A 17,590-nucleotide genomic window follows, 5' to 3' on the forward strand; every position below is an offset into this window, starting at 1 on the left:
AATTAGCTTGACTACAAGAGTCAGCTTCCTCCTGGCTCTATCATTAACGTGCTCACCTTGCTGAGTGAATAGCTTACAGCAGCCATCTCCTGTACCTACAGTTGTCTCCAGGAGAAAAGTACTTTGTGAAATTCAGGTCCCCAGAATACTATGGACCTGGCATTCCGTGTGATTCCCTCAGACCAGTGTCAGCAGGACAACTCGCAGTCCTCGCTACTGATTGCGTAGGAAAGGCAGTGTGTGTGGTTTTGATAAACCCATGCCTGTCCGTAGGTATGCAGCTGGGGGGTGTCAGTGCATCTACAGCTGACTCTGACATGCACATCAAGTATCTCCCTCCTTTAGGGAACTTCTGGCCCAAAACCTGAGCCCCAGTGCCATGCTGCGATGCTGCTGTGAGACATATACCCGGGGCAGCAGAGCTGACACGTGCCTTGTAGCCCTTTCAACATCACTGCTGTGACGCTTCCCCTTGCTCCCTGACACCACCGCCTTTCAGACTCCAAAGTGTTAAAATGCACACACTGTTCAGACGGTCAGGCATCGAAGCAGGCTGCTATGGTGGTAGAGGACCACAGAAGCATGATTAAAGTGGTTTTGCAAATAACATGCTGAGCATGTTTGAATCACCAGCAAGCTTGCAGCTCTCATTAGTTTCTTGATTGAGTTTGACCTATTACAGGGACAGCAAGACTGCTAATCATGCTAATGCCGGGCTGTTTACAGTCACATGGAATAAAAAGCCCTGAAGAAACCAAGCAGGGCTGAGAAGCACGCACACATGGACATGGGCAACCTGCACAGCAAGAAGGTGAGCTGCTGCCAAAGTGTGTAGAGGGGAGAGACCCCTCTGGCCTGCACACACCACCACATGCATGCAAGCCACGAGCTTGACCCAGGAGCCGACAGAATTTCATAGCTGGTCAAAAAAGAGGATGGAGGAACCGGGGGCTTTTTTTATTCCTGCAGAGGTGGCAAAATATGGTACTTCTTCCAAGGCAGCTGCTGATGGAAAGCTCCCATCTAGCTGCTGTCAACCTGCTCTCCCTGGAAGAAGGAATTTGCCAAAATAGGCATTATTCAAGGAAATTAAACATTCCAGGTAATTGAGTCACCAGACTCAGCAGCAAGAAATGGGAGGGCCATTAATCTAAGTATACAGCCCTGCATGTGGTACAGACAGATTGCCAGCTGCTTAACCCTGAGATACAGGAGCATAATGGAGCTGCAGCACGCTGCTGAGCGATCGTGTATAATTGGGACCCCAAATGGTTTTGTTCCTGTAATTATTCTCTTCCTCTGGTTACATTTCTCTTTTTCCACAGTAATGACTCTCTATTTGTAGACGTCAAAATATTACTCTGCAGAGACCTGGCGTATTTAAGTGATGACACATGTCAAAGCTTAGGGAAAGCTTGCTGCTAATTAGAAACTTAATAAACTGAATTTATGACACATGCAGGCTGAAAAGTAATAGGGATGATGTCCATTTTGGCTCTGCAGATACTGACACATTAAATATCACACCTGGACACTTCAAGAACTTGCAATTAATTGCTTGTCTTCTCCCTCGCTCTGGGAGCTGAAGACATCCCTCGCCCTCACGCGCGGTGTTGCACTGAAGATCCCATGCCTGACCCTGGTCGGACCGACACTGCCCATCACAGGTGAGAGCGAGAAGGGAGCCACATACCTTGGGACTGACGTTAGGTACGTTAAGACTTTAGTTACAGTCTCCTCAGGCACGTCGTTGAACCGAGAGTTGTCGGGGAAGGTGATAATCCAAGCCTTATCCTTCCCTCGGCCACCTGGAATGAAGACAAGAATGCTTCCTTGGATGTGTTTTCTAGGAGGGCAGCACCAACACCTAGGTGCATAATTCAGGTCAAAAACCACCCCAACAGCCATTAGCCTGTCCTTTTTACAGAGGCTTTTTACACCACCAGACAAGCCAAAATAGGTCAGATTCTGGCACTGATTTCAAGCACAACACATACACAGGTGGCAGAAGCAAAACTATCTGGTAGCAGGTATTTCCTTTATTAACTGAGCATACTTTACATGAGAAAGAAAGGAAGTCCCAAGGAAAATCCAAACAAGCTATTACTGAACTTACACATTTCATAGCAAAATGATTGTTAATGCGTTGAGTGTTCTGAAGGTAAGAATATTTTACAGCATGGCTTGAGAGAGAAATTTAATATGCTCTTTCAAACCACCCCAATGTTTTATTAACATTTCTAGTGGCAATGGAGACTACTTGATGGATAACATCCCGTATGCAGTATCGTTTTGCCAAACAGTTCATCTGGAGTATTTAATTACCACATAGAAAGAGAACATGGAAAAGTTCATCGTACACACCAGAAAGAAAAGCAAACTGTTTCATCAAATCATCACTGATGTCCTTTGCACAGATGGGTATTGCAGTTTCTGGAAAACAAAAAAATAAAGCAGCAGTCAAAAAGGAAGCAAAACTCCAAAGCAAACACATTTAGCAATGTGTTAACTCAAAGGTGGGACTCAAACCCAACGCACCTCCCCTGAACTATCTGTGAAAGATAAGTAACAAAGAACATACAGCTCTCCAGTGTTGCTATTGACTCTAACAGGGCAAATGCCCTAAGTCATTAGTAAATGTGTAGGTGTACTCAGGGAGAACTGCTGGGGAGCTTGAGCCTTCTCCCCTCACCCGTGTATATCCAATACAATTTTTATATTTTGCAGTTACAAATTTTGCCCCCATTTTGCAAACTCCTTCAGTGCTTTCCAACCTTGGCAGTATAATGGGCTGAGCTTTCTGCTGGGAACAGCAACAGCCAGGACTGCTGCGCTGCAAACAAATTTGGGTTTTCAGATTGTCTTTAATTCTGAGTAAATAAGCTTCTGAAATCAGCCCGGCTGTTTTCAGCTGGCCTGGGGCCACACGCACTGGAAAGGCTGTTGTTCTTATGCTCACTATTAGATTTCTTTTTAATTAAATAATGGGAGAGGCTGTTTTAATACCATATTTAGCACACTGTTACCATTTCAGTGGCAATGATGCACATCAGAACAATATATATAATTTTACCTTTCACTGGGAGAAGCAAACATAAAGAAGACTCACTAAACACAATGGGAGCTTATAGCTGGTGGACATTATTCTAGATTATCTATAAATGGAACCACAGCTAAAAATTAAACATCCTTGTTCCTGCAAATAGATGTTTTGAAACACATCTATACAGATTAAGGTCATTTTGCTTTCTGATAATTACATTTTAAACACTGATTGTTTTACGGAGTCAGTCCTAGGGAGCAATCTGTTGGCTGTTCTAAATCACACAGGCGAATACTTCAGAACACTTCACCGGAATCAATATTTATTCTATTTTACTTTTTCCCAAAAGCTTTCTGGTCACTTATACTTTATCTGAGGATTTTTCAAGCGTTTCGTTAGCCGCACCACGACGGCCCCCAAGCGCACGGTGCTCTGCCTTCTGCCATCCACACCAGCCACCTGCTGCTCTCCTTTTACGCGCGCACTGGTATTTCTACTCTTGTAGATAACAATATTATTGCTGTTCATTAAGGACTGGCATTCGCAGCAACGTTCTTGATTTTAACAGGCCTCGGAACTGGTCTTGGTAAGGAAGAAGTTTGTTCCGCAAGGACACTTCAAACAGTTCTCCCTTAACTAACTGCCTCACCTAACTGGAGGAAAAACAGGGGTGATGGCTTTCTTCTGTATTTGTTAATTTGTTTTCCATGTCAAAACCTTCTAACTGATAAAAATCACATGAATAAGTTAATAAGCTCCAACACATGGAATATGTAATAATAAACACGTCGGTCTTTGAAAACAGAAGACAGAAGCCCCAAGGCTGTGCGCACACGTTTGTCCTCACAACATCAAGGAGGAGTGGGGCTGTTCAGCAGCAACGTGTACGCTTCCAGCTCAGCAAAGCCTTTCCCTAAAGCCAGCTCACCCCGCTCACCCCTGTGGACCACACCTCGTGTTCGCTTTCCTGAAGATGCAGCCATGGGGAAGCTGGGCAAAGTTTTGCCCGGTAATACAATGCCCGCACGTCACTCGCGTGCACAACAGTAAAACCGAAGGCAGTTCGAAGTTTACAATAATGCCGCTTTTGTCTGCTGTTCTGCAGTGACACGGAAGGGCAATGCTGGCTTATTAACAGGCGTCCAGGAAAGAGGTTGGAAAAAGGAGGTCGATGCACGGAGCAGTTTTGGTTTTGACGTGCAAAGCATCGTAGGACAGGGGCCGTACCACGCTCAGGGGTGAGCACTTTGGGCGCCGTGGCTTCCAGCGAGGACTTCGCTCCCAAACATTCTTTGTCCACAGGCGGCTTCATCCTTGACTTCAGCATGGAGGTGGAGACCCAGATTCCTACAGCATCCTCACAAATCTGAGTTTCTTGCTTTTCACGGGACCGCATTTTTGGAAGGGAGCACTCGGCACCTTCAGAAAAATCAGGCCCTTGCGGGCAGTCTCAAGCTGAGCACCCAAAATAACCCGTTTGAGGAAGAACTAGGCAGGAGTACTTTGCTTCAGGCAGCGAAGGCTCGGGGAGCATTTCCCTGACAAACCCTCCCCGTCTCCCGCGGGCAGGAGGCTTCACCACAGGCCAGAGGAGCGGGAGCACTGCCCTTCAGTAAGGTCGGAGCACAGCAGGCCGATTGTGTTCTCGCTGGAGCCTCTCCTTGGCCAATTCGTCCCTGCGCTCGGTCTGCGTTTGTCATCAAATTCAACTTCCTGGACAAACATTAAGGAAAAGCGAGTGCCGGCATCGGGATCGTGAGCATGTTGCTGCGCCTACAAGACGTCAATTGGATGTTACGATCCTATACAAAAGAGCGACCTTCGTCATCAAATATGCATCTCTGGAAAAAGAGCGGTGAAAGGCAGCGGGGCAACAAAGATACCTGCTTCTCACACAAGGCTTCAGTTGATGTTCATTAGCGAACCGGTGATTTCTTAATTGGTGGTACAGACAAAACCACAGGGTACTGCTGAGCAGTGGCTATGAACAGCTCAGCCAGCCCACACGAGGTGGAAGACGTCAAGGTTTCATGCAAGTCCGCTTGTTTCTCTCAAGAAGAGGCTTTGTGTTCATCGGTTACGGCAGGACAGAGCAGTGCCGTTACCAAATCCTGCCTGAACCCCTCGCATTACTGTACCCCAGAGCACTTCACAAACTACACCTGCACAGCTGGTGCGACCTCGGGTTTTAGGGTCTTACTGAAACAAACAGCTCCCGGGTAATAAATGGCCGTGACAGTGTAATCACATTTTTTATATAGGCTCTAAGGCGGGTATTTATAAAATGCTGCTGCAACTACTACGTTCAGAGGCACACAACTGAAAGGCTCCTCTGCAGAGCACATCGTCACCGTGACACGGAGCTTCCGGGGATGGGTGAAGCCAAGCAGGGAGAAGACAAGGGGGAAATGCAGAGCTCTCTGCCCTCTGGAGGAAAACTAATGTGGGCTCAGCGGGGAACCTGCTGACTCTGTCCTGTCCCCATCACTGGGTTTACACTGACCAGAAGGTTTTGCCGGGTCCTCTCCGTAGCACAGCACCTCGCGGCCAGCGCACAGACTGCAGGCGTAAGGCCGATGCTTGTTCTTAGAGGTTTTCCCTTTCGAGGCGATTTGAGCACAGAGGCGTGCTTGCGTATGGCGGAGGTCTGCAGTGACGTTCGGAGAGAGCACGGCTATCGGCTGACTCCAGGCTCACTCACAGAACGCAGCAGCCGAGAGACTCAATCAAACCCTGAAGTGCTTTGCTCTCTGGTAACCATTGTTTTCCTTTCTATTCTAAACTTCGCAGGCTCGCTGCATCTGCCAGCAGCAGCTGTGCAACACATCTGCCAAGTTGATGTAATAGTGCCTTACACTTTACAACGCCGGCCAAATATTGTTTGCAGCTATAAAATACACTTGGAGACAGCTTTGTTGTGAATGAAGAATAATAGCTTTCCATTTGAGGGTTGCTGCCGTAGCCTAGGAAACAAAACCGAACCGCGCCAAAAAAAAGCGTAAAGGATCACGTTGAGCTTCTCCATGACCGGCTTGTTCTCTGCTTTTTGTCCATTTGGACGTCTGCACCCAAAGAAGCGGTTATTTGGTGTCAAGGGAGCCTGTAGATGAGCACATTTGTAACCTACTTCCATACCCCGCGGTGACTTTCTAGGTTAACTGGGGCCATCAGCCTGCATCTGACGCGGGACACCCCGCTGCAGTTAACACCCACCGGCTTCAAATTTTTCTCTGAGGCTAACACCACCTGTAACACAGACCTGCATAAAGCATCGGCAGGAAGGTACCGTGCACGGGAAGCAGCGATGAGCTGGGTTTCTCCTGGCTGACATGGGAACAGCTTCTCCACGGCCAGCATCGCCGTGAGCCTCCCGGGCCAGCCGACAGAGCGCCAGCTCAGCTGGGGCGCGAGGATTAAGTCGCCCTTGTCTCATCTGCTTTGCACAGGAGTCAGAACAGAAATCCCTTACGGCAAAGCACCCCAGGTATTGAGCAATGCAACGCAACGAACGCCCTTTCAGCTTTTCCCGTTGAATTTTCTCCACTTAGCAAAATTAAATATTCACTGGGGCAAAGAACTGAAACACAGTCCTACACCCAGGCAGAAAGACCAATGCACCAGCCTGCAATTTGCCCCTCTACCTCAGTCCGGATTGTTTTACCCCACTTCGTAGCTATAAAGAAGCACTCAAAAGGAGCAAGCCTGCAGCCCATCGCTCAGGGCACTCACTCTGGATAAGCAGACGTTTCACTTGAAATATAACCATCTGCAAAAGCTAAGAGCTCCATCAGGAAGAACGGAAAAAAATCCAAGGCACAGCAGTGGACAGAGCCTCACTTTGCTGCAGGAAACCCGAGCCTCCATCGCCCCAGCAGCAAGCTGCTGAGCCGCTCTCGGCTTTCTCACGGAATAATTTGAAAAGACCTTGAATTCAGTCCAACACACGACCAAGAACCATCGCCGTTCTTCCCACCAGCAGATCACATCCAGAAGGCAAGGTAGAGGGAGTTACTAGAAAAAAAGAATACCACTTCATCCTGTTTGCAAACTGCCCTACCGTGAACAGGACGCTTTGCACGAGGAGTTCTCTCGGCAGCTTCCCCAGCCGGCTTACACCCGGAGAAGGATCCCGACCGCCACCGTCCCCCCCGAGGAGCAGCACCTGCGCGAGGCTGAGCCCAACGCAGCCGGCAGCCAGGGCTCCTGGCCGCGGGCCAGCCGCCGTGAAGCTGGTGGCTCTGCCCGTGCTGTTCTGCACAACGTCTCTGCTAAAGAACATATATCGAAGAATAGGACATTGTACTCCTCGGAACACAAGGCCCGTTGTAGTTACAAAAGGCTTATTTGCAGGACCTGGTCTGAGCAGGGGACCGACAGCCAAGGTCCCAAGGCTCCTTCCTGGTTTTGAGATGAAATTCTTCAGTAGCTGGGAGTAAATCGCGTCTCCCCCCGCTCCAGTTCCTCGTTTGCGGACAGGAGCAGGCAGGCCGTGGCCACACACCAGCAACACTCGGCGCTGCCAAAGGGTCACAAGCGTGGCTGGCGCCGGGAATGGAAAGGCTGCAGCCCCCATCCTGCCGGCTGATGTAGGAGCTCTTGTCCATGCAAAAACCGGCATCAGCGGGCGAGTGTTTCAAACAGCCCAGGTGCGGGATGGCTTTGGGATAACCTGGGCATCTGGGTAGGAAAACTTGTCCACAGCCCATGGGACCGGCTTCTGGGTACATCAGAGGGCCGAAGCTCTCGGGGTCAGACGTGAATTCCACCAGCCATTGCCGCCTCCTCCCTTGGGACCAGAGGCCAAGGCACCATTCTCCTCCGGTAACCAGGTCTGTGGCAAGCAGGCCCTACAGGGCTTGTGGGTCATACAGCAGCGGCCTCCAAAATTCACAGGGTAAAAGACCTGAGGGGCCTGCTAGCGAGACACGTTTCCACTCAGTTCCACCAAAGGCCTCGGAGCTGCAGAGCACGTGCAGCTTCGCAGCCGGATGCCGGAATTACACCTTTATTCCCGAGGTAACTGCCTGACCACAGGTTGAGACCTGTGGGAAACTCTTCCCCATGCGATGAATACCCTGCAATAAAGCAGAGCCCGCATCAAATTTCCTCCTGTCCACAGCCCAGAAACTCAGATGCAAAAGGAACTTAGAGAGCTGACTCCGCAACGTGTGGGAACCGCTGTGGTCCTCTCCCGCGTTTGCAAGTAACCAAAGACACTTTGCATTAGCTATGTACGTAACCCCTGGTCAATTCTAAGAGCGCACAGCTTTGTAAGCAGCAGAACACGTCCAGCTGCTCTCATGACCTGCCCTGACACACGTATGCTCTTCCAGGGAAGCTGCTGGGGGTGAGCGTTGCGCAGTCGCGGCACCGTTGCTGTAACGGGGAGCCTCGTGGACCAAATCCACCTCTCGTCACGTAGCTGGGAGTACAGCAGTTTCTGCTGCCGTGCTGAAACCACACGCATCCAGCAGTTTCCAAGCGGTGCAGCCACTCCCCTTGCCAAGCAAGAGACCCAAAAGACCCATTCAAATACTTATGGCAGAAGGCTTCCATACCCTTTGACTGCTGCAAGCCCCGCTGTCCGGCAGCACGAACACCCTGCGTGGGGACAGCTCGTGTCCTGCAGCAGCCGTGGGCACCACGGGAGCATCCGCGTCCCTGGGCAAGGGCCAGTCGAAAGCAGACTGTCGTCTGGAGGGAAAGATTCGCAGTTCGGTAAGATTTTTCAATGCCTGTTTTTCTGTGAGGTGTGGCGGATTCATCTCCTCGGCCAGTCCTGTTGATAAGGCTATTGGTGGCAAACTTCCACGTCACATGTGAACCTCCCGGCAAAACCCTGACGCAGCAGACACTCTTGCAAAACCCCTTCTAAAAAAAAAAAAAAAAACCTTTTGAAAACAATTTGCCGGCAACTAATCCCCGGAGAGCTTCTCGATCCACGTGGCTCCCACGGGTTTGACGGAGGAAGGAGCCACACCGCCGCGTGCCCAGCACCAGCAGCGGGGACGGCGCAGAGCTGGCGGGGCGCTGCCGCGGCGCTACGGGGCGAGACACTTGCTTCCGAGCCCGCAGGGTGGCAGACGGGACAGACCTCACCAGAAGTCTTGTCTCATTTCACAGGTGGGGAGCCGAGGCAGTGACATCCGGCAGGAGCGCGACAAAACCGCCCAGGGATTCAGAAAGCCTTACAAAGCCCCAGGAGGGTTAGTGCACTGCTGCGTGGGATGCCTTGGTCACCATGCCTGGTTCAAGGATGCCTTAAATTATCTTTTGCCAGACTGGGGAGGATTTTTTTTAAGGAAAGGCTTGCTCCGTTTGCAAGTTTGTTCCTTTATCTTTCCCTAAGCACCCACCCCGGCAGAGTGTGGGAGGCAGGATACGGCACCAGATGGTCCTCTCTTCTGACCTGGTGGCCGCGCTTCTTCTCCAGGGCCTTCCGGGGTTTCTCTGCACACAATGCTTCAGCTCAGGCACAGATCCCCGTCACCCAAACCTGGAAGCATCTGCAGTTACCGGTATCTAAGAAACCATACAGCGCAAAAAAAAAAAAAAAAAGGAAGCTTCCGTAAAACTAGAATGACCTTTTCAAAAGGCTGAGGTTTATACAGACTGATGATAAGCGTAAAAATGTAAAAGAAAACGCTGGGAAAGAAATAAAGGTAACAAATAGGGAGATAATATGAAGACAGCACAGCCGAGGCTTGTGGACCAGCATGCCGACCCGCGAGGAATGTCCCCGCAGCTGATCCTTACGGGAGGAGCTGAATCATCACCTTGCAAGAGGAGGTGCTCGGCCGCACAGGATCGGACGGCACCGTGTGCGGGCCACCCTGTGCAGAGCAGCACCAAGGGTCCCGCACCACCGAGCCCTGGGCAGCCCTCTCGCAGCGGACGCCGTCCACCCGGACACCCACACGGCCCGGCTACAGCCGCTCATTAACGTCGGAAACCAGCAGAACCCCATTCCTGCTGACCACGGCCGTCGCTTTGAGGACAGGCTGCAGCCATCCGAGGCTCTCGGGCAAGGTGCAGCTACCTCGGGACCTGGCACCCATGGGAACGCTGTCCTCTGATACGATTTTGGGAGCCAGAGTGACCAGAGAGGCTGCTGGCGGCTGAGGTCAAGCCGTGCTGCCAGCGAGGAGGAGGCTGCTCCGGGGACCCTGAAAGGCTCGGGGCACCCCTGCACGCTGGGGACCAAGGGGTTTCTCGTGGGTGAGTCTCCTCCAGCCTAGAGGTGACAGCGGGCAAACCGCAGGAGCTTCGCTCAGAAAAAGCCTAGCCTAGAGAAAACTCAGCGCCAGCAAGGCTTACCAACTATCTGCTGTTATCGCTGCGGCTCATCTCCTAACGCGAGGAACGGAATACTGGATGCTCTGATCTGCTCGCATCCGAGCAGGCAGTCTGCTCCTCATACCACCCCTAACTAAGCAAAAATTGGGAAGGATAAAAGCCAGCTCAACTATCCACGAATTTGCATCTATCGCAAGAAATGTAATAAAAGTTTCTCAACGCCCACCCGCGTGGATTCATACTCAGTGTGGGAGTTGAGAAAAATCTAGTTTCTTGAATTCCTAATACTTACGAGCCTCGATGTACTTTTAATTCTCTGCTATTCCCACTTTCAGTCCTTTCTTCCTTCTGGGAGGCTCCGGGACGTGCATGCAGGTGTTTTGCACATCAGCTCTGCGGCGTGCTTGCCAGCAGTGCGCAGCAAGGTGTGTGCTCAGCATCCGCCACCAGGATGCACCTTCCCAGCCAGTGCCACCAGCCTCCAAAGCAGATCACTTTCAGCGCAAAAGACTTTAAAAGCAGGCTGCTGCCGAGCCAAATAAAAGCACGCACACGTCAATAGCTTTCACATCATCATTCAATGCCACTGAAGTGTTGCTTTTTCCCAGCCAAATTCCAGCCTCGTGCACAAAGTAACTCATCGCACGTGTAATTGCAGTAAATCCTTGGGCCCAAGGACACCTGCCTAGAAACCTGGATTTAAGCTCGCTGAAGTCACTGGAACAATTTACTTCCTTTCACTGCCCACGTAGCCAGGAAACTAAATTGCACAGCCAGGTTCCCACAGTGGCAGAACCTGGAAAAGTCCGCTGCAAAGTTAAGGAAACTACAAACAATTTTCCTGAGCCGAAAATGAAAACACACCATTTTGTCCTTCCACCGATGAGCAAAAGCACATATCCGAATCCAGCCAGCTGCTTTCCTGGGGCAGGAAGAAGCCAGTGGCATGGGAACGGAGGTGGGGAGGACGCTGCCAGCGCTCACCGCCTGGCTCACAGCACCCAGCCCTCGGACAGACGTCCAGGCAGCAGCAGATGGATAATTGCACCTTGCAGGTGGCTCAGCCAGCGCAGCTTCCCAGGGAGCTACAACTCTGCCCCGGGAGCTGCCGTCAGCCAGAGCTCCTGACTCAGCTGCGCTGCAAAACCGAGCCTAGCATCGCCCGGGAGAAAAGGGGCTCGGGAGCCGGGGCAGCCCCACCCCGCCGCTTCCACCACGACACGGCAATCTGCACGCCGGTCCTCCCACTCCTGCTCCTCTGCCCCCCAATTTGCAACGGCCTTCAATTTGGCTGCGCCGGGGAAGCTGTCAGAGGAGGCGACTGAGGCTTCGGCAGCCGAGCAAACAGGGAGAGGAGCGGCGTGGGAGCCGAGCTGCGACCGCCACGCGCGCCGAAGCGACCACCTTCGCCGCGACACGCGTCGGCACGAGGCTGCCCGCTCGCAGCAGGAGGCCGAGGGCACTCGCTTGACTTCTGGCTCCCACACTGCCCCACCAGCCCCGCTTGCCACAACCAACAGCTGGGCCCCGCTCCAAGTCCCGTGGCGGCGACGTCCGAGCTCCGTGCTCCTGCGTGACCCCGTCCCCAGGAGCTCCGGGGAAGCGACGCGTCCCTAAGCATCCTGCAGCTCCCTGGCAAAGCCAGCGTTTTGGAAGACTTTCTTTCCCCCCACCGTATTTTACACTTCAGTTCCTTCCCTCCCACACAGCCCTGCTGTCGCTTCGCTTTTGTCACCGTAAATGAATGATAAACGATTAAACTGCAGTTGTAGCAAGTGTGACTTCTGAAGAGGAAGCGCGTCCCACGTACTAGCGACGCTCCCCCGCTACTATTCCCCTGGGGTCCCCCTGCGGCCGCAGCACCTGCACAGGCTCGGACCACAACAGCGTGCAGCTCTCGGAGGGCGCCGGTCCCCTGGTGCTGAGCCTCTCCGAGGGAGTCCAAGCCTTTTTGAAGGCTGGAGTAGCTATAAAAGTCTTGGAATGTATATAGGCGTAAATCTCACTGTGAGGCAAATACAGGGGAAAAATCACCTTGTACTGGAAACACCCAACAAGTTTCCAGTACTGATGTGCGAAGAGAAACTGCTAAAGCATGACCCCAGATCAGGCTGAACGCTCAGAATCAGTGATGAAGGAGAAAACCTATTTATTAGGTCAAGATTTGGAGAACCTTACTCATTTTTTTTGTTTCATTTTAAGAATCTATGTATATCCCAAATCATGTGTCCAGACCCCGCAGCTATAACCACACAAGCGTGCCTTTGTGCTTCTGTGGAGATATTTTGATTTCGTGCGAGCATTACACAAAGGTCATCTGCCAAGAGGGGTTAGAAGACAAGGCTCACGCTCACGAGAAACCCGGTGCCTGGTTTCGCCCCTTTTCCATAACATCTCTCCTAACACACGCTCACCATCGGCGTCCCCATCCCTGTTCTGATGCCAGTGCAAGGAAGAACAGGGTTTTTATTATTATTTTTTTAAACCACGCACATTCGAGCAGCATCCTTTGCTGCCTGACCATGTCCACCTCTTTCCGCACCTCCCTACTCCATTTGCAGGTGCGGATGAACGGCGAGGCCAGCGCGGGCACGGCGGGCAGGCAGCGTACGGCCCCTGCCGGGAAGTGCCCGGGCGCTGCGGCCGTGGGCACGGGGCAGCAGCATCCCAGAAGCAGGTGATGCTCTGATAAACCCGCACCTGCGACTTCCCCCCGATAAATTCCTCCTGCTCCCTGAGACGTGCTTTGCAAAGAGGTCAAGGAAACGGGGATTGAGACTGCAAGCCTTTTTGGGTCAGTGTGTCTTTCTTGCGCCTGGCGCGGCTCCAAGCGCGCTGCCAGCTGTGAGCTAATAAGGAATAACGAGCACCTTCGCCTTCCGACAAGGTGTGCATCCTCTGGTGGCGACGGAGTCACCCGGGATGCCACCACCTTCCCCAGGTTATTAAGGGCCTCGCTGCAAAAAAAAAAACAACCAGTTCTCCCCACAAACGCACAAAATAACAACAACAAGAAGAAAAAGTCGAGGCTCCGAACAGTTTATGAGCAGATCATTGTCCATCAAAGGGAACACTGTTGAGGCACAGGAGCAGCTGGCAGCCCCGGGGCAGCAGATCGGATCGCATTCGCTTCTCATCGGCGCGCTGCACTAAGGGTGCGCAGCCACATAACCACAGCAACACCGGCGCAGCTCTGGGCATCCCCAGCACGGCCGCGATTAGGTGGTGCTGTAAGAGCCAGGGAGAAGGGAGAGGGGCTGTCTGACAGCCACGCACGCTTCGCACACACCCACTGCTTTTCTACTTTGGAAACTAGGAAAGGGCACGTCGCAGGCATCGGGCTGACACGCAGCTTTGCAGGGAAGGCTTCTTTAGCTTCAGCCACGGGAAACGTGAGAAGGGGGCAACCGCCGGCAAACGCCCTATTGCTTACCAAAACCGCTCTCCTTGCTTTGGGTTCGTTTGGAGCGCCGTTTTCCGATAACAAAAAAAAGGGGATGTCTGCAGCACAGTGTGAAACAGCCTCTCCATTAAAAAAAAAAAAAAAAAAAAAAAAAAACGAGGCCATTCCACACCGCTAATGCAATCCATCCGAAATAAAACAAACAAAAAAAAAAAAGTGCCCAGAGCCCTCAAGAGGCATCGCGCTACAAACCCCACCGGCGGCTTCCCAGGCAGGGGGAGCTCAGCCCGCGCAGCCCTCGCACGCCGGCTCCGCAGCCCGAGGCCGGCCCGCGAGTTCGGCGAGGTGGGAAGTTGGGCACCTGTGGGCTCCGCCGCCCGGCCCCAGCGCCCCCGGCTGCCGTAGGGCCCCCGGGCTGAGCAGCCCCGCGCACAGACCGGCGGGGGGGGGGGCAACGCCGAGGGGAAGCCCCCGGGACCCCCGGCCCGCGGGGCCACCGAGCCCGCACGGCACGGCACGGCCCCAGAGCCGCCCCGCACGGCCGGCGGGCACCGGCGGGCACCGGCAGGGAGCAGCGGGCTCCCCCCGCCCCGGCCCCGGCCCGCCGTCCCGGAGACCCGGGTCACCGGCACCCCCCCCCCCCCGGGGGCCCTTCCCCGTGCCCCCTCCCGGGCCCCGCTGAGGGGACTCACCGGCGGCGGCGGCCTCCAGCAGCGCGGCGGCCCGCAGCAGGCAGTAGTAGCGCTCCATCTCCCCCGCCGAGGTGCCCCCCGGCGGGGGGCCGGCCGGGGCCGGGGCCAGGGCCATGCCCCGCGGCAGCGCTCCGCCGCCGGCCGCGCTCCGCCGCCCCGGGCCCGTGCCGCCGCCGCCGCCGCCGAGGCGGGGCCGGGGAAAGGGGGGAGCCGCCTCCGCCCGCCCCGCGCCCGCCCCCCCCCCCCCTGCTGCCCGCGCCCGGCTGAGGCGGCGGCTCCCGCCCGCTGCCCCGCGGCGAGGGGCGCCCGGGCCGCCGCCGGGTTCCTCCCCCGGCCCGGGCACCAGCGGGGGGCTGCAGGCCCTGAAGCCCCTGTGGGGACCTGCTCGGGCCAGGGGTGCTGTGGCCCCGAGTTCACCCAGCAGCGCGGGCAGGCCGAGCGCAGTCCCTCCGGTCATAGCTCCTAAATTACATTCCTGCTGCGTTGCCTGGTGGCGTTTACAAAACCATACGTCGGGTTTTCACTTGACACAACCCCCCCCCCCCCCCCCCCCCAAAAAAAAAAGTGTTTTAATCCTCTGCAAGAAGTATTCTAGCGAATTCCTTGAACAGTATCTGAGAACTGTGCGAAACTATGCCATGGCCAAAGCTGGCCAGACCTCAGCCAAGGCCGGCCTGACCCATCACTCCTCAGCTCCCCGATGCCGAGGTTCAAACGATGCCAGCTCATTCTCAGCAGCAGCCAGAGCTGCCCAGGAAGCCAGCACAGAGAAGTGGATGTTCCTGTTTTTCCAAAACAACCTTTTAATTATGCTCCTTACTATAATAGCAGCCTTTTTCCAACACTTCAGCAGTCAGGGCTATTAATTTAGGACCCAAGGCCTAACAATGGTAATGTGAAAAACACCATATTTTGGTAGGCCTTGTCCCTTCTTGCACTGATACAGAATTTTTCAAGGAAAAACTGCCCATTCAGTCAGTGCTCCTTGTCTGTCACGCAGCAGATTCTCGCTCGCTTCACAGTCTGAACAGTTTTCTCTTTGGTCATAAAGCATGTCCTGTGCAAGAGGGAGGAGAGTTCATGTGCAGTTACTCATCAAGAAAAAAACAGCTCATGTGCACAGCACTAAACGTGGTTATAAAACAGCCGTGTGCCAGGCTACAGGCACGGTATGACAGACATGCTGCATTCCTCTTTTATTCTTACCGCAGAAATGCTGTTTTCCTCAAACTGCAACAGCTCGTGCAGAACTGAGGCCTGTCCGCACGAATCACAGAACCGCAGGTGGTTTGGGTTGGAAGGGGCCTCCGAGCCCACCCAGTTCCAACCCCCTGCCACGGGCAGGGACACCCCCCACTGCACCTGGGCGCCCTCCGTGCAACCTGGCCTTGAACGCTCCCAGGGACGGGGCACCCACAGCTTCTCTGGGCAGCCGGTGCCAGGGCCTCACCACCCTCACAGTAAACGTTTTCTTCCTAATATCTAATCTAAATCGCCTTTCTTCTAGTTTAAAGCCTTTACTCCTTGTCCTTTCACTGCACTCCCTGACAGAGTCCCTCCCCAGCCTTCCTGTAGGCCCTCCTAGGCTCCTACAAGGTCTGCCCGCAGCCTTCTCTTCAACCCCAGCTCTCTCAGCCTGTCCCGGGAACAATAAGCTGAGACAGAGGGAACAAGGAGAAGATAAAAAGGAAACAATGACAGCCAGAAACACTGGTGTTTCTTTTTCAAGGATTTTCCTCCCCAGACCTCATAACAACATTCATCACTCCGAGCAGCACGTACATGGCTGTGTGTGAAGGAAAGACCCCTTTGGAGAGGGGGAGCTCTCATCAGAAGGAAATCCTGGCAGAGTTTTATTCCGTGCGGGTGCTCTTCCTTATCCCCCAATTTTTGGGAGGTGTAGGGAGAATTCCCACTTATTTCATTAATTCCAGTTCAGATGCTGGGGAAAAACAAAACAAACAAACAAAATAAAAAAACCAACAGCATTGTTTCACATAAAGGCAGTTTTTGTTGGGAGTGGTACCCTTATTTGTTTTTTAGAAATTGCCTTTCAAAAGTGTCTGCTTAGTCAAGCAGGTATGCTTAGTTTTAGGCAACCACAGGCGTGAGTCCTCATGGTGATATGATCTCTTTTTGAGATTGTTCTGAATAAACTTATCAGCTATTTCTCCCCAGCCTCTATTTTTATTCTAATTTGGAGGAAACCATAGGTTGTATTTCTGCCCCTCCTGAAAGCTGCTGCTCGCACACCCCGTGGCGTGGCTGTGCAGAAAGCAAGGGCCGGGCAATGCGTCCGGCCGCAGCTGCTCCGGCCCCAGCTCCGCTTGGAGAAGTCGCCTGCTTAGAGGCTTCCCCATACACCCTGAGAAGCGCGCCTCAGCCACCTTCAGCCCTGGGTGGCCAAGAGCCCATCTAGCCTCCTAGTCTCCAAAAAATAGCTTCTGGTGAAACAGGGTAATCTAACTTGTCACCCTCAGGTCAGACCTCGGCCCTGCGGATGCACCTATCTCAAAGCTCCGGGCCCTGCTGCCCAGCCCCGCTCTCATCCTTTCAGATGGCAGTTGCTGCAACGTATTCCCCTGGCTTGGCCAAATCCCAGTTTCTCCTGCCGCACCATCTGGCAGGCTGCTGCAGGCACGCTTGCTGTGCTCCACCACATCAGCCTCAGCAGCTTTGTGCACGCAATTCCTCCGCTGAGTCTCTCCTCACCCACACGTCTGATCTAGGCGACCTGCCCGCGCTGCAGAGCCCCACGCTTAGCCACGAGCCCAGCCGCCTCGTCTTCCACGCCCCGACTCCAATGGCCAAAACGGGACGGAACAGATTTAATGTTTTAGGGTGGTGCTGGGAACTGGAAAACCTGAGCTAGCTAAATGCCACTTGGAGCCTCCCCAGCCAGGAGAGACCCAGGCCCCTCTGACGCCAGCTGAGCCTGCCACAGCTTTCGTCAGGATGGGATTTATTTCACCTGCTGCCTCAGTGTGAAATACAGAAGGGACTCCCCCGTGCTCTCCTGCTCTCGCTTCTTCTCTGCCTAAGCCAGACCTACCTTATTTATTTCTCGAACCCGTTTTTGGACGGAAGCACACTCACAGGTGCACACACGCCCTTTCTCCAGGCCACAGCGTGTTTTCCAGCTTAGCAGGTTACCTC

General features: G+C 53.5%; 1 protein-coding gene across 1 annotated transcript in view; it reads right to left on the reverse strand.

The window, feature by feature from the left end:
- The window catches only part of MCF2 (MCF.2 cell line derived transforming sequence), a 57,695-nt gene extending 43,075 nt beyond the window's left edge, over window positions 1–14,620 (reverse strand). Inside the window, exons 1-5 of the mRNA XM_083796915.1 lie at window positions 14,435–14,620; window positions 12,861–12,976; window positions 8,602–8,914; window positions 2,365–2,433; window positions 1,694–1,808 (exon numbers count right to left, since the gene is read on the reverse strand). Of these exons, the coding sequence (XP_083653041.1) occupies window positions 1,694–1,808; window positions 2,365–2,433; window positions 8,602–8,914; window positions 12,861–12,976; window positions 14,435–14,549 (728 nt within the window). The 5' untranslated portion in view covers window positions 14,550–14,620. The remainder of the gene's footprint in view (window positions 1–1,693; window positions 1,809–2,364; window positions 2,434–8,601; window positions 8,915–12,860; window positions 12,977–14,434) is intronic.
- Window positions 14,621–17,590: the final 2,970 nt, after the last annotated feature.

This window comes from Anser anser, assembly GCF_964211835.1.
Source record: "Anser anser genome assembly, chromosome: 13".
Classification (NCBI taxonomy): Eukaryota; Metazoa; Chordata; class Aves; order Anseriformes; family Anatidae; genus Anser; species Anser anser.